Here is a 25,936-nt window from a genome sequence, read left to right as displayed (position 1 = left end):
TGTTTTATTGTGTTAGTTAGCTGTATTTTTTAAATTATTGTTGCTTAAATCAAAACAAACCAACTGCAGTTTGATTGATATTAATTGGAATGCACAATAAAAAAACGTGATTTTTGATTTTTTTAAACGGAGTTATCTCATTTTGGAACCAAACTCTTCATTTAATCATTGAGGATTTCTTAAAAATAGTGGTAAAATCATCTTGTGTCTCATCTCGTCTTATCACATGGGATAGGTGTCTTGTAACAGCCCACACGCTTCATTTTGCAAAAAAACTTGAAGAATCGAAACATACAGTAAACGTGGCAGGTATTTTAGATAAATTTAGAAATATTTGAAATAAAAAATTACATTTAGGGGAATCACTGAATTGTAAACAACTTACTGCCATTCTGTGAATAGTATGTAATCACATTATCCAAAAAAAAGTAACTGTAGTCTGATTACAAGTATTTTAAAATGTGTTTATTTAATTTACTTTTTAGGAAGAATATAGCATTATTTCAATGTTTTGCATACTGATAGATCCAACTATGGATATGTCTTGCAAAATTATAGTACATAATTTATTAATTTGAAAATATCAACTCTGTTGTGAGTTAATACTTCAAATCACCAGGAAGATACAGAGATGAAGAGAAGAACAGCACGCAGGAGACGAAGTGAAAATGGTATATTGAATAATCTCAGTTGTGCTTCAATGCTCAGTCTAGCTCTGTCCAACTTCGTCTGACTAGAAACAGATTCAATAGGTATTATAAACCGTGCAAGATTACGGTAACAAAACATTGTTCATTATAATGAACCTTGAGATTGAGACCATTGTAGACTCATATCAGCATAAAAGACAATACAGCATTCAACAGAAGATTAAACAATATAAAAAATAAGGACAAAATGTAACACGATAAAATACATAAAAGTGAATAATAAAGTGACAGAATAAATGAATCAATACTGTATATATATACTGTATATTGTATATGATAAGCGAAGATATGATACATTAAATGTAATAAATGCATAAAATTTAAAAGGGATTAAGTAAATATATATTGGAAATAATAATAAATGGAATAATATAATAAAGGAGATACATGAAATAGACTAATAGAATAAATTTAGAAATACATGTATGCTTCTAACCAGATCTATAGTTTACTTTGCTACCTAATATATTTAAGTAAAAGTTAACTGATTTGCATGGGTAGTATTTACTACACTCAAGAATATTTTTTTCTTCCCTAACCCTACACACGCACGCACGCACGCACACACACACGGGTTGCTTTTAAGAAATTAAGATCCTATGATCCAACTGTATTATAGGAATTGTATTGTGACTAAAAACTAAAAAAAGTTGTCTCTTTTATCATCTTCCTTTTTAAAGTCTCACCATCAATGCTGACCTCTTATTGGCTGCTTGTCTTCATTTTTTCTAATTAATGGTATATGAAACTCTTCAAAAATCAGCATTAGCAATTAAAAATATAGGTTAACTTTGATGCTTTGTTTGCTAAACGTATACATTTTTTGCAAAGCGCAAAAAAGAATGTGTAAAGAATATGAGGTATGATGTACAGAAATATTTGCAAAGGGGTTAACTTAAATGTATACAGTACTGATATATTATCCAGGCAGAACATTTAACTGAAAACAAGGTGTTGGTAAAGTCAGAGGTGGAGTTCATTTAAAAGTGATGAGGTAGTCTGGGTAGGCCTGGCAATCATGAAACACCACAAACATAGTGGGGTCCTGTGTGTTGTCTACCACGCTGTCAAAGTTTTCAGGAGGTGCCTTCATGGTGCCCTGACCCTGAGCGTAACGACCCGTAAGTACACGAGCCACAAACATGAGTTGGGTGCCATCTGATTTAGGTATCGAGTACAGAGGGTTGGCAGAGTAACTAGCACTCACAGCAAAATATGTTCCCACTCCATACACGGTTCCTGAAAAGCATGTAAAAAAGGTTCACGAGTAAACCGATTAGTCATGCAAAGGCAAAGCAAGCAACTAGAAACTCAATGGATGAAAGTTAATCAGGAAATAAAGAAACTGTTTATCTAAAATAAAAATATAATATTTTTACAAAATATTACACATTCCCATTCATTGTATTTCATTCTGTTGAAGCTTTGTCAGAACATCCATTTAGAACAAAATACAGTTCGTTATCAAACTGTTAGCAATGTGTGCAAGCACATCTTCTTTTCACCTGAACATGAATAAAATGGCATTTGGAAGATTACCAGTGAGAAACAATTCAGAATTTTGGCCTGTTAATTACACAAAGCTTGGCTTCAGAAGACTTTAAATGTAGCAAACAAATAATATCTTTTAGAATTTTTTTATTTTGGTATAAACATTGCTTTAATTACCTCCCCAAAAAGACTTGCCTACTGTCCATATGTAGTATAAACCTTTAAAAACAGCATTTACCATTTTGCCCAGCATATCTGCGGTTAAAGTTGGTATTCATGATGGCTTTGGAGGCTTCCTCTGTTGTGCCGTGATAAAGTATCTTCTCTTCTGCACCGTCGGGACCATTCCTGTTCTCCTGTTCTTTTATACGTCCCTCATATGACCGCCGAAGATGCACATTTTGGATACGTTCAATCTATTGAAATAATAATTTACTTATTTTTTTAGTAGAACCAAAGCAAAGTATTGTGGCTAATTTTGAGGAAGGTGTCATAGACATCCCAGCCCGCCCAAACAACTCAACCAGCAGCCCCCCCCCCCCCATCTCAACCATTGAACACAAATTTGCGGATTTTACAGCTCACGTATACTCAAACGTCACCGGCAGTATTAAGCTTACAGAAACAATAATCTATTTATTCAACGGTAACTTTAAATAAGATAAATTCACTGACGAGAACAAATGAATAAAAAAATCAACACGCAAAACTATTCCAGAATTTAATTTCAGAATCAGCACAGCACCGGCCCATTTATCTTTCGCTGAGCTCTGTTGAGCATGGCCGTGTTCCTCACTGTCACTACTGTGGTCTGCGTCTACTGAGGTCACACGCCGGAATTTACCAAAGTAAAAACATTCAAAAGCCACATGTTTTTTCAACTAAAACAGAATAAAATAGTTAAAAGTGAAGTAGACTTTGAACTTGAGCTTGCACATGCAGAATGTACATGTACGGTACCTGTTGGGTTGTAGACGTGATGCGGTGCTGCGCTTTACGTCTGTGCGCACTAACATTTGAAAGTGTAAAGTAATAATGAGTTGTCTGTGAAAAAGTCTTGCCATCCAAATGACCATTTTAAACATCAAATGCTGTTTTGCTCTTTATGGTGTGTGCGTGTGATAGACTGCAGCAACAAACACAAGTTAATGGATCAATGTCTTAAAAACGCTTTAAATAGAAAAATTTACATTTAGTCTAAAATAAAGATGAATAAACAATAATTCGATCTGTAAAATAGAGTCCTGCTTGCTACACTGTAAAAATTGAACAGTTGGATCAACTTAAAAAAATGAGTCCAAATGGTAAAACCTAAAAAAGTTAGAACGAAAACGATTGGTGATACCTTGAGAACTGTTTGTTTGACAGTCTTCCTGAAGTCCACCTTTACATTGTGGTACTCTGTAGATGATTGGTCTAGGTTAACGACCTTTACGAGCTCATGTGGATTCATGTTGTCCCAATAGATAGGCAAAGAAAAATCTAAAACATCAAACAAAGCTAAGTAAGTGAGTAGATTTTTATTCATCAAAGCAGTGTACTTGTCATGGTCCATGCTAACACAATAGTCTGATGTTAATGCGTGTGATAGTTCACCCAAAAATGAAAATTATGTCATCATTTACTCCTTCTTTCGTCATTTCAAACCTGAATGACTTTATTTCTTCTGAAGAACACAAAAGAAGATATTTAGAAAAATGTTGTCAACAGAAAATCGTTGGTATATTCTGACTTGCATTGGTTTCGTGTCCATACAATAGATGTAAATGGGAACCAAAGGTTTTTGGTTACCAACATTCTTTACAATATCTTCTTTTGTGTCCTGCATAAAAAAGAAAATCATACAGGTTTGAAATGACATAAGTTGGAATAAATAATGACATAATTTAAATTTTTTGGTGAACTATCCCTTTAATTATAAAAAGCACTTGTTGAATGTGTTGTCTAAATGGTGATACATTGTAAATGTATATAGTTTAATATACTGTACAGTTAATTATTATAAAGTAACTGTCACCCAGACCCTCACATAAAACGTGTACTTTTAGAATATCATAACATCAACTTTTTATACTAAAATGGATGTCATATGCACAACTGGGGACACTTCTGGAAGCAAATTTGTCCCAACATATAGATAATAATGTGCGAGTAGTATTTAGACAGTGATTTTCTATAGCCAGAAATGAAAGATAGGAGATTTGGATAGCCTCAAAATATTATATATTATATTTAGTGAAATATCATTGTGAATAACTTACTGGTCCATCTTATTCAGTTCTTACATAACATGACACATCTTCAGTTACTTTATAAATAGTGTTCATAAAATAAATAAATAAAACTTTTTCAAGCTTTTTTTTGCACAAATATACCCCTACAGGTTAGCATATTAATGAATTTTTAAATAAAAGGAACTGCAAAAGTCACCACAGAATTCACTTCAGCTCCACCAGTTTGAAACCACTGGTGTAAATAACACTAGACTACACCAGAGACTATTAAAAGGTTCACTTCACCTGAATGGTTCTCTAGTCGTTTAAGTTTGGTCTTCTTTCTTGTCCCACTTGCTTTGGCCACCATATTTCTCAAATCCACAGTCCATTTCACACCTTGTGCATCCATAATTCCATCTTTTACATCCCTTTTTTCAAGCTTATAATTCATATCTTTGGATAACTTCTGCCAAAGGCCCCGTTGTCCCAGAATGCACCATGTTACTTGGCCATAAAGGTTTTCCTGGTCCATTTGTCTTAGCTTAGAAATGGGGAAAAGTCCTGTTTATTAGTATAAGGTGTTTGATTTTGGTATATTTTGTAGTCATGTTCATGGTACTTGTAGTTCTATAATGTTCCCCACCAGTGTTGGGAGTAACGCATTACAAAAGTAACAATATTACAGTAATGCATTAGTGTTTGTTGTAACGCAGTAATGTAGTGCATTACTAATATGATTTTGGTAATATTATACCCGTTACAATCTTTGTAACGCATGTTACAACAACACATTTTAACCCGAAATTAAGTGTTCGGTTTGTTGAATAGTTTATCAACATTATATTACCAGAGAAAAAAAATCTGTGATTAAAATACTCTATTTCCTGTTGCTGGAATTCGATGGTTGTGATGAGTGAAACGGATTCTACAAAATAATAGAAACGAAAGCAAAGAGGTTTTGCATCTTACCATGTCATTAGGCTATATAGGTTGCATTAGTGGGCTGTATCTCTATTTTGTTTAGTGTATCTACCGCAATTTACCATAATTTGATAGTTATTCTACTTTTGTGATTCTGATAGTTAGTGTTACTTGTATTGTGTCATGAGCCTTCACTGTGCCTCATTTTTTCACTGAGGCATTTAAACACATCTTTTACAGAATCAATAAAACGTCGGCTGTGGGCAATTGAGTGTTTTTTCAGGTGCATTGTTTTCTATGATACAAGATTAGCTTCTGTTAATATTGTGGTATATGGATATTATATGATACAGACATCAATACTTAAATACCAAAAAATAATTACTACATTGTTTTAGACATTGTACACAGACATATGGTTGTACAGGTATGTGCCGATTGGTTGATGCGATATTTGTCCCGCACCTGCGCTATGATTGGATGGCCGAGTAAAAAGTGTCATAACTATACAACTAATTACTTTTATACTAGCGTACTTAATATAACTAGAGTTATGTTTTAAGTGATAGAAAATCCTGTCAATGGTGTATAAAGTATAAGTGTTTTTTTATTCTTTATAGATATTCTTATAGATATTCTGTTTATTCTTACAGTTCGGAACACTCTCTGCCAACAGCGGCTGGAATGAATCAGCTCTTTTGGTGGTTTATCGCCAAGGCCTGGATACAGCGGTTCGGACTCATCTAGCCATATATGACGATCCAATTGGACTGCAAAACCTGATTCAAAGCACTGTTCAGATCTCTCAGCATATCGCTGCCTGTACCTCTGTACGTTCCGCTCCATCTCCTCTGCAACCGTCCACCACTGCTCTCCCTCTCCCTCACCCTCCAGACCCAGAACCCATGCAAGTGAACCAATATTGGCTCTCCTGGGAAGAAAAGGCTCGTCACAATGCCCAGAAACTGTGCTTATATTGTGGGGAATCAGGACATGTGATCGCAACCTTTCCTGTGCGCCCGGAGCGACCCTCGGTGAGTAGTACGATTCAACCCCCTGCTGTTGTGTTTTGTCTATCATGTCTATTTCAGCAAAAGCCCTATTCGACTCTGGTGCTGCGGGAAATTTCATCTCACCCTCTCTGCTCACCACCCTCTGGTTACCTCGGAAACGCAACGATCAGAACCTGAGAATAAACAACATACTCGGAAAGCCGTTGGGTCGCGGCCGGATCTGTTACCACTCCCCCACAATAATTCTCAGAATTGGCCCGGCACACACCAAGGACATCTCCTTCCGGTTCTGGAGGGTTCCAACGTTGACATCATCCTGGGACGTCCTTGGCTCCAACAACACCAGCCTCACATTTACTAAAAGTCTGGAGAAGTTCTGCACTGGAGTGAAACCTGTCTCTATCGTTGACTTTCCCCCATCTGTCAAAGGTCTGCTGATCCCCAGACGGTACCAGTGAGATCTACGTCTGTGGAAAGCCCAGAGACATTATGTAAAGTCCAGATACCTGAGGAGTACAGCGCGTTTCAGGACGTATTTTCAAAACAACTGGCAACCAAGCTTCTCCCTCACCGGCAATGGGACTGCGCCATCGAGCTACTGCCTGGGGCCACCGTGATGTATTTATCCACTTTCCATCCCCGAACAGAAGGCCATGAATGAATATATCTTGGAGGCGCTGGCGCAGAACTTAATTCGACCATCCATCTCCCCTGCCGCTTCCAGTTTTTTCTTCGTGGGCAAGAAGGACGGAGGTTTGGGCATCGAATACGGGACCTTAAATGCCCATACTAAGAAGTTCACCTATCCCTTTCCCCTGGTCCCATCCGCCTCAGAGCAGCTAAGGAATGCCACCATCTTCACAAAGCTGGATCTACGCAGTGCCTACCATTTAATTTGCATCAAACCTGGAGACGAGTGGAAAACTGCATTCATAACCCCTTCTGGACACTATGAATATTTAGCCATGCCCTTCAGGCTAGTTATTGCCCCTGCTGTAGTTCCAAATTTCATGAACTAGATCTTAAGAGACTTACATAATCAGTTCCTCATCATATACATATATGACATCCTCATATATTCCCACAACCTCACAGATCATGTTACTCACTTCACTCAAGATCTCCAAAGACTCCAAAGTCAGTTCCATCTTCCCATCATAAACTTCCTCGGTTACATCTTCAGCAACAACGCCGTCAAGAAATGGCCACAACCCACCACTGTCTGAGAACTGCAACGTTTCCTAGGTTTTGTCAATTTCTATTGACATTTCATTGCCAACTTTAGCTCAATCTGCTCACCCCTCACCTCCATGATAAATAAGTAGTCCAAATCTTTGTCCTGTAGCCCCGAAGCCCTCATCACCTTTCAACAACTCAAGGAAGCTTTCTGCTCTGCACCCACTCTCTGCCTCCCCAACCCTGAACTCCCCTTCATAGTCAAAGTAGATGCGTCTACCACTGGAGTGGGTGAAGTGCTGTCGCAGCGGCAGGGAAGACCGCCACGTCTGTAATTACAATATCGGAAACTGGGAACCCCTGGCTATCAAGCTAGCCCTAGATGAATGGCGGCACTGGCTGGAGGGATCTATATTCCCTTTCACTGTAATTTCTGTTCATCAAAATTTGGAGTACGTGAGGTAGGCAAAACGCCTCAACCCCCGCCAAGCTTGTTGGGCACTGTTCTTCACCCGGTTTAATTTCTCAGTCATCTACCGACCTGGAACCAAGAATGTTAAAGCAGATGTCCTTTCTCGTCACATCCTCCCTCCAGCCATGTTCCTGAATCCCATTCTGTGGGCAGAGGACGATGAAATCGCTGCCTTCATTCCATGTTTCACTCCTCAAACCATACACTAACCCTGATTCTGTTCCCTCCACAGAGTGGTTGACCCCTCCTTTTTCTCCACCTATCAAAAACAACCAGCAGAATCCATCCTGAACTTGAGATGACAAGGCGGCTGTCTGGAATATCTGGTGGACTGGGAGGGGTGTGGGCCAGAGGAACAGTCCTGGGTTGCTCACAGTGACATTCTGGACCCTTCTTTGCTCCGGGACTTTCACGAATCACACCCTAACCTAATTGCCCAGGTCCTCGCCCCCTCAGCTGTCCTTGTCAGCCAGTGAGGTCTGCTGGAGCGGACCGTGGAGGGGAGGTACTGTAACGAACTCTGCGCCTCTGCCGGCCACACCCCCTGCACCAGCACTCTCTCCCAGATACTCACGATCTCACTGACCGCCTTCTGATTACACCAGCACCTGCAGCCTATCATCCCGGACTCTATTTAAACTCACCTTTGTCCATTGTCTCATTGTCAGGTCTAGTTGTCTATTGAAATACGCCAGAAATGCGTACATTGAACCAAAAGTTTCATCCATCATTCACGCAAAGCGTCATGGGGCGTTTTTTTTTGTGGTCATATTTCAATGTTTTTCCCATTCCTGGCTGTAAAATCTTAGTAAAGCTTATTAAATCATCGAATTTGACCCACATTTTGTAAGTTTTCAGTTGTTATTTAGTTACATTTCGTTCAGTTTCTCACCTGTCTGCGCAGTGCACCCTGAATCAGTCCTGCCACCTCATTGACTCCATCTTTCTGCCCCATCACTTCATAGACACCAGAGCTGCTCTCTTGCATGTGCAGGTGCAGTGACTCCACTGTAGAGTTAAGCTGGTTCATCTCATCAGCACTAAGACAATTAATATCTTCAGAGGAGATAGACTGAGAAGAACACTGGTTCTCATATGCCCGTTTCAGTGCTGTGCATGCATTAGACACATCATCAATAGTATGTCCAATGACAAGAAATTCAGCCTTGGCCAATGCTACAGGCAAAGACAAAAGCGAATTAATGTTGTTTCTTATAGGTAAAGAAAGGGATCGGCTTGCTCTAGTGGTGGTTGCATGCCGCTCTCCAGTGGTTGAACTTCGCACTCTGGTGGTTACACGGGTAGGTACAAGAGGTGCAGGAACTGAAAAAGGTATGCGTAATATTGACAATGAGTGTCTTGTGAAAATACTGTACAAACATTGACATTAAGGTCAAAATAATGAATCAGTCAGACTCATCTAATGGAAATGTTACTGCTGGTTATAACGCGGTACAGATTTATCTTCACCTGACAACTGTGTATTGATGCCCAAGATGTGCTGTGCCATCTCTTTGAATGCCAGGAAAACATTGATTTTCAGCAGAACAATGCGAACAGTTTTGAGATATCGGAGATTAGCTCCTTGAATGCCATCCTTTACTCCTTGTAAAACGGACTTGGCCACCTCCTTTGGGTCCATACATCCTTTTCCTGCACAGGCCGAACATTTAAAGTTAACAATTAAAAACAGATATGACATGAAAATGTCCATTCATCTGTATTTCTAATTAGATAAATTAAATAAGCTCTCATGCTAAACTTGCACTAAACTAATAGGCATTTCTTTGAATATTGTAATCTTTGGACGGTCAAGACCATACAGCTTTTTTACATTTTACAGTATACCCAAGCTTATATATTCAGATAACTCTTATATAAATCATTCATTATATCAATTCAATATATTATTATACATCATCGAAATTATTTAAAATAAAATAAAAGTACCCATAAATAGAAACACTCTCCCCTCGACCAAACATATGTGCAAGAGACGTCTTTTATACTTATTTATATCATTTTGGAACCAAACTCTTCAAATTCAACATGAAAATAGAAGAGCCAAGAGCCCAGCTAAAGCAAACACTGATCACAGTCAAAGACGTGGTTGTGGCGGGCTGTGCTTAGGATACTATGATCACAAGCATAGGATCTTGCATGAAATGAAGGGCACATATTGGTCACTTGTGAACACCCTTCCGCAAAAAGACAGCCTACATACTTGTGGACCTCTAGAGAATGCATTGTACTCAAGATATCAGATGCAATAAATGTATAATTCATGCAAAAACATAACATAATTTAAAAGTAAAACATAAAAGTTTTAATTTAATTTAATATTTCTTTTTCAATTAAAAACTACTGACCAGCACAGATAGCAGGTATGGCCACTGACTGGTAGTGATCACGTTCACAGTGAACCACTATTTCTTTTGCCAAAGTCTCGATTACACTGGCACTCCTCTGTCCACACACATGCATGATCTGCTTACAGGGAAAGCCTCCTGGCTGAGTCTTAAAGATCTCTCCACTCTGGACCTGAGCTGGAAACACATAAAATAATATGCTAACAAACGGTATGCTGTGTTACACTGCTGCCATTGTTGGCTTCCTGTATTATAATTGTAATAAATATTTAGAAGCAGAAAGATATATAGTGTATTAAAACTGCAATCAGGTTCAGAATGTTTTAAATAGTTTGTCAAATTTTAATGTGACAACATTGTGAAATAAAATCGCCACCATCAACAAAATAATTATTTTTATACAAAATTACGGTACCCCCTGTCAGTTGAGACTGGATGTGTGGTCCTGCCTTAGTGAGAATGTCCTTACACACTCCTGTGAAATTCAGATATTTGGTCAGACTGTTCTCTTTAAAATGTTATAGGCTATGTTAAATTATTTGGTAGAATAAGTCCTTTGTGGAGAACCTCACCTGTCTGGAAGTCGGTTGTAGTGAAGTCAGTAGTGTTGAGAATGACATCAGTAGTCTCATTGGTGATGTCGCCAAACACCAGGTGGACCTGGGTCCCAGATTCTGCCGTGACGATCTCATCAAGGTCAGTGGTCAGTGAATTAAAAAGAGCTGTGTAGTACAAGGCATGTAAACGTATACATTTTAATCCAGGTGTCCATGTTCCCGTCTATCCTTGTATAATATTATTTGTTCTTTGAAAAAAGTCATTTTGAACAGATTTTGGTAAGTTTTAAATGGGATGTAAGTGATCTTTCTGATATTACCACCTAAGAAATGTTTTGTTCCGAGAACGTTCTCAGAATGTCCCTGCTGGTGTCAAATACTGTACATTCCCAGAACGTTCCGATATGGTTTGTCAAAGGGTGTGTGGGGACATTATTTGGCAGACCTTAACAGAACATTCAGAACGTTCTCTGAAGGTATAGGGGACCCCCAGACATCAAGCCAACTGGTACAAACCACTGAATCAATCTTAAAAATTGTTGATTTGTCAATGTTAATTAATGCTATTTTACATTTACAATTATGCATTTGGCAGACGCTTTTACCCAAAGGGTCTAACATTGCATTGTACTATACATTAGTTTTTAATATGCATGTGCAATCCCTGGGATCAAACCCATTACCTTGGCATTGCTAGTGTCATGCTCTAACCAATGAGCCACAGGAAAGCTATTAATGTTGAAATTGTGTTGAATTTCAACAAACCACCATTACTGTGATCAGTGTTTGCTTAAGTTGAGCTCTTGACTCTGGTTTTAATGTGTCATTTTGGTTTTCTGTTTCAATGCGTGCAATGTGTTTCTATAAGGACCCCTGTGCATTGTTTAAAGTAAAAAAAGTTTAAGTTAGCAATATTTGTTAATTGTGATATATGCAATAAAAAATTAAATGCTTTAAGTCATACTGAGATTCATGCGTTCTTGATTAATGAAATTTAATTTTTCAAAAAGTGGAAAGTACTGCAACAAATTAAGCTTAAAAAAAACTTGACAATGGTGATAATCAACAAAAGAAAGCTTCATGCATGCTGGGTAAAACCATGGTACAAAACTCATTCATGACTCCCAGCATGCATTGCAGTTGATCTGTTTATCTGAATTAGTTTGATGATTGTCACCATTGATGAGGTTTGCATGAGTGTTGATGTCCAGGTGTGTCATAAATTGTGTTCATTGTGTTGTTCGGTTTTTGCAGTAGGTTTTCATTAGTCATGAAATCATGAATCTCAAGATCTATTGAAGTGGTTTCTTAACTTTATTATTCCACATATCATGAAAAGCAAACAGCTCTTTCTTTGCCATTGCACAAGTGCTCTTACTGTAGCACCACCACATGTATCAATAGAGGAAAGAATAGAATTTACACAATGAAAGTCAAGAGTGAAAAGCTCAACTAAAGCAAAGACTGATCACAATAAATATATTAAATTTGTTAACATTAATTGCAGGTGTAAATGTGATATTGATTGTCAATTTGTCATTTAAAAATAATAAAATTACATGCCTGGGACATGACAGTTGGTCATTTGTTGACAGGCAACATTGGTCCCATGAAGGTCCACCAAATGTTACGAGAATGTCCTATAGTAAAGTTCCCCCATACGTACAGAGAACATCCTGAATGTCCCGTGAAGGTCCACCAAATAACGTCCCCACACCCTTTAAAAAACTCCACATCATGACCATCTCGGAACGTTCTGGGAATGTATTCGAAACCAGCAGGGATGCCTGAGAACGTTCTTGGAACAAAACATTTCTTAGGGGGTAAAAAGCTCAGTTTTGTTTTAATAAGACACTTTAGACACACTTGCCTTGCCCTGTGTTGTCCACCATTTTTGCACTTAGCTCCACACAGACTGTTTGGAACATCTGCAAAACATTTTTTAAATGGTTTTTTTACCTTATTGAGTGATTAAAGGGATAGCTCACTTAATAAGTGCTGACCTGTGATATTTATATTTCTCATTGGGCCTTTAAACTGTTGCCTTTTGAACAGCTTGAATGACCACTAAGCAGGTTCTTACTGGAACATCATAGCTTGTGAGAGGTTCACATTCAAAAGATAGGGTATTTGCATGAGAACAGGCTTAAGTTGCATTTTGAATTGTGTGAACGGCCATTGTGCCCATAATAGAAACACATTGACAATGATATTCCTATTTTGTATGGCGTCTGAGAAATGGAACAGGTCAGAATAATCACACAGTAATTGACTATATTAAAGTTTATTTTGAACAACATTAGGGATGAGTAAATCATGATGTCATATAGTGTTCATTTCTGAGTGTATTCAGTTATAGATTGTATGTTATAGATGATTTACCTCTTCAGAATGAGTGTCATTAGGCATTATGGTGATGTAAATGGTGTGGAGAGAACCAGTGAATCCAGATAAAAATGTGGTAATCTCTCTGGTAAGAATATCTACGGCATCTTTGACAGGTATTGACAGCGCCAAACCAGGTCCAATTATTGGTAATGCAACTGAACCACGGGATTGCTGCTCACATAGTGTCAAAACTCTGGCGAGTCCAGAATGAAGTGCCTGTAACAAGTTGATATGAAAAGTATTGAATCCATTGTCAAATTAAACATATTTATAATATAAACATATTCATGTATTTATTAACCCCACCCTTTCAGTCCTTTCCTAGAACTTTTTCTTACCACAGCACAACAAAATCTTGTGTTTCTTACCTCTGCACTCTTTGGCACACATTCGATGAAAAACACCTCGGAGCATCCCAAAGTTAGTGTCCCATCAACCTCCAGCACATCTCCAGGTGTAAGTGTACGCTGTCCCTTGGCATTGTTAAAATTAGTCTGGAACCGTTGTCCTCCTTTCTTTAACAGGCACGATCCGACCATGGTTGAGGTTAAGTTTGTTTTTATCATTGGCGCAACAAACACATCAGCCTGTTTTAATAATGCAAATACAAAATTACTTCGGATAGACACATAGAGAGTGAGAAGTAAGTACCCCCTAAGAAATGTTTTGTTCCGAGAATGTTCTCAGAACGTCCCTGCTCCTGTCGAATACATTCTCAGAACGTTCCGATATGTGACCCTGGATCACTAAACCAGTCTTAAGTAGCACGGGAACATTTTTAGTAAAAGACAAAAATACATTGTGTGGGTCAAAATTATCGATTTTTCTTTTATGCCAAAAATCATTAGGATATTAAGTAAAGATCATGTTCCATGAAGATATTTTGTAAATTTCCTACCTTAAATATATAAAAACTTTATTTTTGTGAGTGGATGGTCTGCCACAGTGCCCGATTAACAACTTCAAAGGCGATTTTCTCAATATTTTGATTTTTTTGCGCTCTCAGATTCCAGAGTTTTAAACGGTTGTATCTCAGCCAGATATTGTCCTATTCTAACAACTCATATATCTATAGAAAGTTTATTTATTTAGCTTTCAGATTATGTAAAAATCTCAATTTCGAAAAATTGACCCATAAGACTGGTTTTGTTGTCCAGGGTCACATATGGTCATGATGTGGAGTTTTTTAAAGGGTGTGGCGATGTTATTTGATGGACCTTCACAGAACATTCAGGACGTTCTCTGAACATATAGGGGACTCCCAGACAGCAAGCTAACAGGTACAAACCATTGAATCAATGTTAAAAATAGTTGATTTGTCAATGTTAATTGATGCTTTTAATGGTGAAATAATTTTGAATTTCAACAAACCACCATTACTGTGATCAGTGTTTGCTTTAGTTGGACTCTTGACTCTGGATTTTCATTTCAATTAAATTTCCTCTTTCAATGCGTGTGATGTCTTAACATTATTATTGCACATACTATGAAAAAGCAAACATCTCTTTATTTCCCAATGCGCAAGTGTTCTTATTGAAACACCACTGCATACATCAAAAGAGGAACCGGCACAATGAATGTCAAGATTGAAGAGCTCAACTAAAGCAAACACTGATCACAATAATAGTGGTTTGATTAATTTTTTAAAGATTTATAGCAGGTATAAATGTGATATTGATTGTCAATTTGTCAAAATTAATAATATTATATGCCTGGGATGTGACAGTTACATTGAAAGATGGTAAGTCTTAATATTACCAAACGGACAAATAAATAACAACTGGTTGTCATTTGTTGGCAGGCAACGTTGTAGTTTAGTCCCCTGAAGGTCCTGCAAATGTAATGAGAATATCCTATAGCAAAGGTCCCCAATACATTCAGAGAATGTCCTGAAAGTTCTGTGAAGGTCCACCAACTAGCGTCCCCACACCATGTAAAAAAACTCCACATCGTGACCATCTCGGAACATTCTGGGAATGTATTCGACACCAGCAGGGACGTTCCGAGAACATTCTTGAACAAAACTTTTCTTAGAGGGTAAGCTACCTTGAAAAAGTAGTTAGCCTTACTTGCTGTTCCTCAAGCCTACCGATCACAACTTGAATGTGCACATCAAGGTAATCCACCTCCATTGGTTCTGGGCCACAATGAGGTAGTGGCACAACTGGTAGGCTGTGAAGACTGGTACTGGTGCTTGCATCTGTGGGCACTTGAACACTTTGCTGCGTTCTTTGAACAGGAAGAATCTGTACCCCATAAGACTTTTTTGCTAATTGTAAAGTCTCCCTACCATCACCTTGAAAAAATTGTTGAACTCCAGGTCCATTCACTTCATATCGCTTACTGACAAGTCTCTTAAGAAATGTCTCTAGGTTTTTCTTAAGTCCTTCAACTTCACAACGTGGTCCCGTGAGGTGGACACGTGGAACAGGTGAACATGTTGGATTTACTTTCACCGTACTGCTCTTCAAGCCAAAGAATGACAAAATGTCAGAGAATTGTTCCGCCATCTCTGGCATGGGAAGAGGCAGAGATTGATGGATATCTTCATTATTTGTTTTGTATTCTAGTAAGATGTCCTTTAGCCTACATACTTCATGAGTATAGCCCACAATGTCCACGTCGATGCTGGGGTTAATCGGATTTGATCTCTCTTGGTAGGCAACATCCACTTTCACACTTCCAAGATTGGCCTGTTGGACAGCGTCATTCAAATGGTCTTTAAGTGTAATGAATCCAGGTGACTGTTTTTCAGTCTTCTCCAGGCATAGACTCTCAAAGCACATGTCTCTCTGCACAGCAGCAGCTGCCTCAGTTAGTGCTCCATCAGTAAGACTCAACAGAAGAAGATCTGAACCTGCATTCTCAAGCATTACTGGGCTGCGGAGGCTCTGTTGAAATCGGTTTTGGAAGAGCTGTATACCACCACTTGATTCTAGGAAGGTACTAATGCTATGATGCAATGGGATCCTTTTTTCTTTAATTCCCTTCACTAAATTCAAAAGCTCTTTTTCTCCTGCATCAACCTCTTTTTCTCGACCCTTCAAAATCACAGTTCCTGGTTTTTCTTGACTGATCTCAATGTTTGAGAAACTAGACTTTCTGCTCTGTTCAAACTGTTCTTTTACAAGGGCAAATTGTTTCTCTGATATGTGACACTCTCTCTGATCCTGCTGTTTGGCCTGCAATGCATCAATAAACTTTGTAATCTTTTCCACATTTTCACGCTTTCCAACCACAACAGCTAAGGTTTTTTCATGATATTTTATTAAGTTCTCATTAAAAAGGAGAGAGTTTTCTTCTAGAATTTCTAGTCTGTCTGTTTCAACTTCAAAGTGGAGAATATAGTGATTCTGAATGTCTGTTAAAACTTCCTCAACTGCGAAATGCCATTTCTTTGGGGGGCAGCTATCTTTATCTTCCTGTTCCTTTACCACCACTAACTTTTCAGAGTCTATGCAGATGTGAAAGGAGCTGGAGAGCTTAGAAAGACGTTGGTTCAAATCTGAAGTCGCATTTTTACATTCGCTGAGGTAGCGTAGCAGATATGGGTCCAAATTAAAAACCTTCTCCATATGTTTAGCACTAGCACACATCTATGAAAAAAAACAATGCTTTATGTAATGCATAATACATAAGGAGGACAAGTATTTAACAACAACGAGTAAAACATAACAATACAAATTTTAACAATTAGAAAGGTCGGATTTCTAATTTTCCTGCCAGCATTTGCACTTGGCCTCTCTACAAATGGGAAAATGTCTACATTAAATTTCATAAGGTTTAATAATACAGCATGAATAATAAAAAGTAAGGTGCAGTCACAGTCGAAAGCTTGCCTTATGACAAGTAACTTTTATGTCAACTGCACAAAATTCTCCTGGGGCATTGGCCCGTTCTTATTATTGTGTGTGATTTCCGAGAATGATCTGATGCAAACAAACAGAGTATGCCTCGCACTGGCCTTATGGAAAAACTGGTTTGACTACATTGTATAAAAAGAAAACAAGTCTTAGCAGTACAATTACATTAAGCTTGAACAAATCTTAAAACAAAAAATATATACGGCTGCTTTTTACGCTTGCCACATACCTGTTGGTCAGAAGATTTAGTCTGTTTATCGCTTTCAGCAATATCGTCATATCTTAAAGAAATACAGAGCTCGTCTTGTCCTTGTAAATGGATGACATGATCTTTTTGGGCCAGAACCCTTTTCTGGGCTTTAAATTCAAAGGCATTTATTGAGTACATCAATACAATGTCTTATGTAATAAATTAATATTATGTAGTTATTTGAACAAGCATGAGTTTATGGCAGTAATTTCAAGAACTGTTAAAAATCATCTGCTTACCTTCTTTGTCCCTAAAACATATCTTGTAAGTGTTGGCACCAACTTTTAGGATTTCACATTCTCCCCCTCCAGATTTTCTCTTGATTTGAAAGTACTTTTGTATTTGTGCAATATCTAAAGAATTATTTGCCTCAAAAAACACAGCATGCTGGTAACTTTCCATTGTGAATTTGTTAGTGTGGACGACCATCAAAAAACACTGCAAGATTAATGCACTTTCACTTTTGTTTAGCTCATATTACAGACCACAGTTTCCTTAGCCACACCTACCCGGACTTTTTATATCACCATTGAGCATTCTGTCTTTGTCATGTCCACACAGCAAAATCCCCAGAGTAAAATTAACTGCTCAGAGAACATATGTGGGCGGTTTCCCAGACAGGGATTAGTTTAAGACAGGACTAGGCCTTAGTTAAATTAATGTGGCAGTACGAGGGATCGGGGCACCTACGGAGTACAATAATCAGACTAACCAGTATGTTTTCCCTCTCACATTAAATATCTCTTTCCGACTACGCCACCCTGGGAGTTTCACCCAAGGAACTAAAGAGACACCCCGAAAGGCAAACACAGGTCCAAGTCACCATGAGAGTCAGAGACACCAGGTCAATATACAAAAATAAACTTTATTAACAATTAAAAGCATTTTTAAAACAACCCGTAGTCTTGAAGGCCTCCATTGTACATAGCAGGGAACTGGGCTTACCAACAGGGGCAGTTTTAATCAGAACAAGTCACTCCAATATGGACAATCACAGCAATCGTAATGCACACCCAAATATGTGTACAAATTGGTATTAATAAAGAGCACAACACATAGTGTAGGAAGGGCGCACCACCACCACAGCAAGACCACTCGTCTGCCCCCAGTGCCCAGTTCCTGACAAAACAAGAAAACACAGCAAAAGATGGACCTGACCACTTAACGACCACTCTTAAACCATAAACAAAAGAAAATAATTAATCTAATATAAAATGCAGCCTGGGGCAGATCCACAACACAGGGGGATCGTTAGAAAGCTGGGTTCGTTCCTTGTCTCAAGGGCTGAGAGACTCAGCACTATTTCCCCCAGGACAGCATAAAGCAAACAAATCAAAAGAAATATAAACCATATACCTGAAACATTACCGGTGTTGCAGCCAAACAACAATGAAAGTAAATAACTCAGATTCTACACAAACACAATATAACCAAAATATAAAAAAGAAACAAACATAACCAAAACAAACTTAACGAAACCAAAGGGGCTAGGGCCCACTCAAAAAAAGGAAAAAGAAAATATCCCTTTAATAATTAAAACGAGTTGGTCGCCTATAGGAAGTTCACCAAGTGACAACAAGATCGGGGTGACACACCCACACTAAAAGTCGTCACACAGGAACAGACACTCTGGAAACAGAACAGCAACGCCCCTGTGAGAGCATGAAGCAGCAAGGTTAACGCACAGACGTGAAGCTCGCAACACCCCTAAAGCATAAAATAAGATGTTACATGGTTATTGAATTCTCCCTTGACCCATGCCCAGCCAAGATACATACCCACTATCAACCACGACGCCGTCCGAGCCGCTACAGCGGGGTTCTACTCAACGTGCAGCAGTTTATTTGGTAATGTCATCGGCGGCACACGGATCAACTGCATAAGATGCACATGTTAGCGCAGAGTTAATTGGAACTAACCACATCAGCTCGGTTTAAAACAACGTGCTTACCGTCTACCATGTCCACATCCGGTTCCCCAGATAATAATGCAGCAGTGAGCCACCAAGGGCAATAGTCCGACCTGCTGCAGCCCTTTATGGCCAAAACACATATCTCTTAGCCACTAAAAACACAAGAGATAACTATTGAGAAGAAAAAGCATGTCCTCACCATAGGGTGTCAACTCTCCACTACGAAACAAGCAGCAACGGCGCTCCGGTGACGTAAGCGGCCACAGAAAATGACGTACACTACCCAGCTAGTGTCCGCTATTTATATACTCTCCGAGGCGCAGCCAATAGGCCGAACCTATAATTACCACTGGGGCATCATTCGCCACAATCTACCCCTCCATTTTGCATCGACGCCCCGACGATGGGCTCAATACAAGGCCGGTGTTACATCCAAGGCCTAAACAAAGCTGAACCATCAATAGAAATTATCCCGGAACAAACACCAACTCTATTCCTAACCATTTCTACAGTCCGAGGAAGACGGTGTATATTTGAATGCTGACCCGCTCCAACACGAACCGTCTGCTGAGGGGCAACGGCCTCTTCGCCCTGGGAACCAGAAGGTACTACAACTTCAGTCACCTGCCCTGTATTTCGTTCACCTGACAGCCCTTCACTTGTGCCTACAGGAGGCGGACGCTCTGACATTAACGCTTCCCCAGGATTTGATTGCACTGGACGCCCTATCCCTCGAGCGACACAGGGGGTCTCGGGCACCAACACAACCAGATCAACGTCAGTTGCCTCATCCATCTGAGGCTCCTCTTGGCATCCTACAAAGACCCTAGGTTGTTCCGTCGACAAGGTCTTTCTCCGACTACAAACCTTCAGCAACGAACGATGGACACATCGAATCTTACTCAAATCTGTTGTTGGTGCAATGGCATACATCACACCCCTACCTCAGGGGAACACACCACCTGATATAGTACTGGGCTCCATAAGTCCTGGACCTTGTGACGACCCTTAAATGAGTGATCCCGCAAATAAACTAACTGACGTTCTACCAAGGGTAGGTCACGTACATGCTGGTCATGTCGCTCTTTACGATGATCTGCAGCCACCCTTAAGCGTCCTTGTGCCCCCTCAAAGGCGACCTGCAGTCTCCTGCAGTGCTCCTGGACCCAATTATGCACACTACCTGCTGTTGGCTCTGGAACCGTACCAAGCAGAAAGTCCACCGGCAACCGAGGTTCCTGTCCAAACATCAAGAAATGAGGAGATTCTCCCGTCCCCTGGTGGGGAGTAGTATTGTAACAAAAGACAACTTGGGACAAACAAGAAGCCCAATCCCTCTTCCTAGAGTCAGGTAAGGTTCGCATCAAAGTGTACAAAGTGCGATTAAACCGCTCACACTGCCCATTGCCAGCTGGGTGGTAAGGGGTGGTGCGAGACTTCTTAACCTGATATAACTCACAGAGCTGACGTATAAGAGTGGATTCGAAGTTGCGGCCCTGATCCGAGTGGATACGGCATGGGGCTCCAAACTTATAGAACCACTCTTCAACCAACATCTGAGCTACTGTCTCGGCACGCAGATCACGAGTGGGCACAGCCATGACGACCTTACTGAATACATCAGTCATTACTAGTATGTTCTCTTGCCCGGAATGAGAAGGTTCAAGCACGGTGAAATCGATAGCAAGGGTCTCATTGGGCCTCGAAGCTAGTAAATGGCCCATATAACCCCGTGCTACAGGCTGACTATCCTTAGCAAGCTGACAGCGTTCGCATTCTTGACACCAACGAGTGATGTCAGCAAACATGTTCGGCCAATAGCACCGCTGTCAGACCAGCTTACCGGTACGCTCGATTCCTTGGTGACCATGTTGTTGGTGTAACTGCTCTAACACTACATGCCTCAAAACATCAGGCAACACTACCTGATAACAACTTTCGCCTCCATCAAGACGATAAATCTGTCGATACAGCACCCCCTCCCTTTCTATCAAACGATCCCATTGTTGCAACAGGGCAAGTACCGGTTTAACCAGCCGACGGCGCTCTTCGGACCCCGGGTGGGTACCTTGTTCCCAAAACCGCAACACTGGGCCAATAACAGGATCAACCTCCTGCATAAAGCGCAGAACAGAAGCAGAATAACCGGGCAATGCACTCATCTCACTAATAACCGCCTGCACGCCACCGCTAGGATTAACGGCCTGCTGCAGTGATTCCGGCACCGGAACACCCGCAGCCAACCGCTCAATATCACCCCGGTCAACTGTATTCTGCCGGGAAAGTGCATCAGCATTTCCATTACTCCTCCCAGACCTATACTTCACCTAAAAGTCAAAGGCAGCTAGCTCAGCGGCCCAACGTTGCTCAGTAGCCCCGAGTTTCGCTGTCGTCAAATGGCTCAGAGGATTATTTTAGGTGAACACAACGCACTTGTGCCCTAAAAGGTACCGGTTTAACCAGCCGACGGTGCTCTTCAGACCCCGGGCGGGTACCTTGTTCCCAAAACCGCAACACTGGGCCAATAACAGGATCAACCTCCTGCATACAGCGCAGAACAGAAGCAGAATAACCGGGCAATGCACTCATCTCACTAATAACCGCCTGCACGCCACCGCTAGGATTAACGGCCTACTGCAGTGATTCCGTCACCGGAACACCCGCAGCCAACCACTCAATATCACCCCGGTCAACTGTATTCTGCCGGGAAAGTGCATCAGCATTTCCATTACTCCTCCCAGACCTATACTTCACCTAAAAGTCAAAGGCAGCTAGCTCAGCGGCCCAACGTTGCTCAGTAGCCCCGAGTTTCGCTGTCGTCAAATGGCTCAGAGGATTATTATCGGTAAACACAACGCACTTGTGCCCTAAAAGGTACTCCCTAAATTTCTCCACCATGGCCCATTTAAGTGCCAGAAACTCTAGTTTCATCGAGCTATAATTATTCTTGTTGCGTTCAGTAGGCCTAAGGCTTCGGCTAGCATACGCTATGGGCCGGATCTTCCCCTCAAACTCTTGGGAGAGTACGGCACCCAAACCTCCATGACTAGCGTCCACCTCCAAGATGACTGCTCGGGTGAAGTCTGCATAGGCTAGCACAGGCATAGAAGTTAACTTACTCTTAAGTGCTTCAAATGCCTCTTGGCACTGCAGAGTCCATGCTCCAGCTAAGCTATACCCCCTCCATTTCCCCGACCTACCTCCAGTAACTTCAGCTACCAGCCAGTGTAAAGGTGCTGCCAACTTGGCAAACCCCTCAACAAAGCGTCTATAATAGCTCGCGAACCCTAGAAACGTCCTTAACTCGGAGACCATGGTTGGGCACCGCCACTGGGCAACAGCCTCGATTTTACCTGGGTCAGTTGCCACTCCCTGTGCCGATATGACATGCCCTAGGTACTTTACTTCCTGCTTAAAGAATGCACATTTCTCCAGCTTTGCCTTGAGTCCTTCCCTCTCTAACCGACCCAGGACCATTTCCAACCTCTCCAAGTGCTGAGCTATGGATGAGGAGAACACCACAACATCATCAAGATATAACAACAGAGATTGACACCGCTGGTCACCAAACAACCGCTCCATTAGCCTCTGGAATGTGCTTGGCGCATTACAAAGGCCAAAGGGCATCCGATTATACTCAAATAACCCGAACGGCGTGCAGAATGCAGTCTTGGCCCTATCCTGCTCAGACACAGGAACCTGCAGGTACCCGCTGGCTAAATCCAATGTCGAAAACCAGCGGGCACCAGACAACGAATCTAAAGATTCCTCGATACGAGGAAGGGGGAAAGCATCCTTCCTAGTCTTGGCATTCAAGTGACGGTAGTCTACGTACATGCGCAGGCTACCGTCTTTCTTTTTGACAAGCACGATCGGCGATGCGTACGGACTGGTACTCTCACGGACTACACCAGCCTCCAACAACTGATTAATATGGGTCTTAACGACTTCATATTCGGAGGGAGGGATCCGACGATAGCGCTGGCGCACCGGGACATCATCTAAGACGGGTATGTCGTGGGACATCAGACGAGTACAACCTAGATCTCCCTCCTGACATGAAAACACGCCCTGATACCTCTGTAGGAGAGCTCTAACCGGACCCTGCTCTGCATTAGGCAAAACGGATAAATCGAGAGATTCAATCCGTTTACGCAAGGGAAAACCCTCTCCTACCTCACAGAGCTGCGCCTAGGCAACCACTGACTTAACCTCGACAACCCCTGATGGCAGACTTATCAAGTAAACCTCCCTCAACCTACCAATCACTAAGGTAGGGCGAAGTACCACATCCACTGTGCCGACGTTTACCACAGGCACGTAAACTGTTCCCTGAACAACCTTTACCAAAGCGGGCGAGGCCAACAATCCGGCAGGAAGGCCAGACTCGGGAGGCTCGAACAAAACAGTCCTGCCATTATACTGGGCTGAACAAGTTGCAGCTACCAATTTAATGGTACCCCCTAGGATCCGTCTTACCTGACGCCCTCGCATCCGTGCCCTACTTATTTGCTCAGAGTGGTCCTTGACACCCACATGGTGACAATACTTAAAAGCCCCTGACACACCTGGAAGTTGCATAACTGCAGGAAGGTCAAAGAGGGCGGTGCCATGCTGACCAAAGAGCTCCTGGTAACAACGGCTCAGAATATTCATTCCCAGCACTCCAGGGATGTCTATACTCAGACCTCCCGGAAGGTCCCGAACCACCAGGACACCGCACCCCGTAACAGACCTGCCACAGAGCTCCACATCTAATTCTAAATAGCCAATATACGGTATTGCAAGCCCATTAGCTGCTCGAAGCTGCAACCACTGGCATCCTTGTAGATGGTCACGTCCCCAAGGTTCAAAGTGTTGACGAAAACAGCTTTCAGTAATTGTCGACACCATTGAACCGGTGTCCACTAAACAGGGCACCGAACTCCCCCCCCCCAATGCAGGCAACCAAATGTGGACAGGAAGAGATCAACCGGGAAAGCGAACCACGCGCATCTACATTAAATGAGTCAATTACTTCCCCACCAAGGCCATGACCCTGTGACCCGGCGTCAATAAGTTTTCAGACGGCTGAGAATGGCGCAATTGTCCCCCTGTTATAGTAGAAACATCAGGCCGAGAGGTACGCGGGGGAAGCTGTCCTTCGTTACACTCCCGGGCAAAATGTCCTGATCGCTGACACCGCCTGCATATAACTGAAGCAGAACACGGCGAACGACTACGCATATGCGGAGCTTGAAAACAAGCAACCGTTTGAGTAAGCTGATGCAACTGTTGCTGCCGCAACATGTCTCGCAACTCGCTCAACTCAGACTGCTGAGGGGACCGTTGCACAGGTGTTCCCCCTCGCACCCCATACTGAAGACCATAGGCTAATGGAACGGACTGACTACGCCCTCTCGCGCCCCCGGGCATTCCTTCCCTTTCCCACCTAATCGCTTCGCTACGAATCTAATCTAATAGTGTAGCAGTAGGCTGGCGACGAACCAACTGCTTAAGTTCACGACGTAAAGCATTATCGGAAACATGCTCCACAAATTGGTCCCGCAAAAGAGTTTCGCAGTCAGAAAAAGTGTTAGGTGCTTGGTTCTTAACCCTTTCCAAAAGAGCCATAAGCACAAGGGAGAATTCTAACAGTGTCTCCCCCTCTTGTTGCTTTCTAGAGAAGAAAGCCTCCTGTAACGCGACATACGACTGTGAACACCCATAAAGTTCTCGCAACGCCTTAATAATCTTATTAGGATTTTGGCGATCTACTTCAGGACGATATCAAATCTCCTCTCGGGCCTCACCCTCCAAATGGTCAAATAAGAAGAAAGCTTGTTTGATGGTTGACATATGACGCACCCTCATACATGCTTGCGCCTCCTCTACCCACTCATCGATACTTAACCCAGACATCCCATTAAACTTTGGGCACCTACGTTCTCGAGGCACAAAAACAAATCCTTCAGATGCACCGGCACCAAACGATTGGGGCCTGCCCGACGGAGCAGTAGAGGCGCCAGGCGAAGGTGCATCCACACCAGACGGACCGTTTGGCACCTGTACCTGCTGCAATCTTAAATTATCAGCTCTCAATTGTGCTACCAACTCACGCAATTCTTGTAACTCGTCCTCCATTTCACTAAAAAGAAATGGACTTACCACCGCCGAGAAGGAGCCACCATCCAACAACACGCTGCTGCTCTGTTTCCAGAAAAAGAAAATAAACCAAATAACAAACCCAATGTCTCTGACACAATCTGGTGACCCTGCCGACTACGCCAAATGTGGCAGTACGAGGGATCGGGGAACCTACGGAGTACAATAATCAGACTAACCAGTACGTTTTCCCTCTCACATTAAATATCTCTTTCTGACTACGCCACCCTGGGAGTTTCACCCAAGGAACTAAAGAGACACCCCGAAAGGCAAACATAGGTCCAAGTCACCACGAGAGTCAGAGACACCAGGTCAATATACAAAAATAAACTTTATTAACAATTAAAGGTACAGTGCGGGATGTTTTGTATGATCTATTAACAGAAATGCAATATAACATACAAAACTGTGTCTTTAGATGTGTATAAAAACCTTACGTAATGAAAAGTTATGT

At 41.3% G+C, this 25,936-nt stretch overlaps 1 protein-coding gene across 1 annotated transcript; it reads right to left on the bottom strand.

Moving 5' to 3' along the window:
• Nucleotides 1–460: 460 nt before the first annotated feature.
• Nucleotides 461–17,974, bottom strand: LOC130559865 (protein mono-ADP-ribosyltransferase PARP14-like). The gene is made up of 15 exons (XM_057343161.1): nt 17,666–17,974; nt 17,406–17,533; nt 15,383–16,909; nt 13,682–13,900; nt 13,308–13,529; nt 12,796–12,853; nt 10,941–11,090; nt 10,784–10,843; nt 10,369–10,545; nt 9,470–9,652; nt 8,892–9,322; nt 4,721–4,958; nt 3,547–3,683; nt 2,440–2,617; nt 461–1,949 (listed from the first exon to the last, which is right to left on the bottom strand). Exons 1-15 carry the CDS (start codon nt 17,853–17,855, stop codon nt 1,687–1,689), a joined length of 4,161 nt encoding a protein of 1,386 aa, XP_057199144.1. The 5' UTR covers nt 17,856–17,974; the 3' UTR covers nt 461–1,686.
• Between the last annotated feature and the right edge of the window lie 7,962 nt (nt 17,975–25,936).

The sequence above is a fragment of the Triplophysa rosa genome, linkage group LG1 (assembly GCF_024868665.1).
Source record: "Triplophysa rosa linkage group LG1, Trosa_1v2, whole genome shotgun sequence".
In the NCBI taxonomy this organism is placed as follows: Eukaryota; Metazoa; Chordata; class Actinopteri; order Cypriniformes; family Nemacheilidae; genus Triplophysa; species Triplophysa rosa.
The sequence above is the reverse complement of the archived record's forward strand: the minus strand, read 5'-3'. Positions and strand labels throughout refer to the sequence as shown.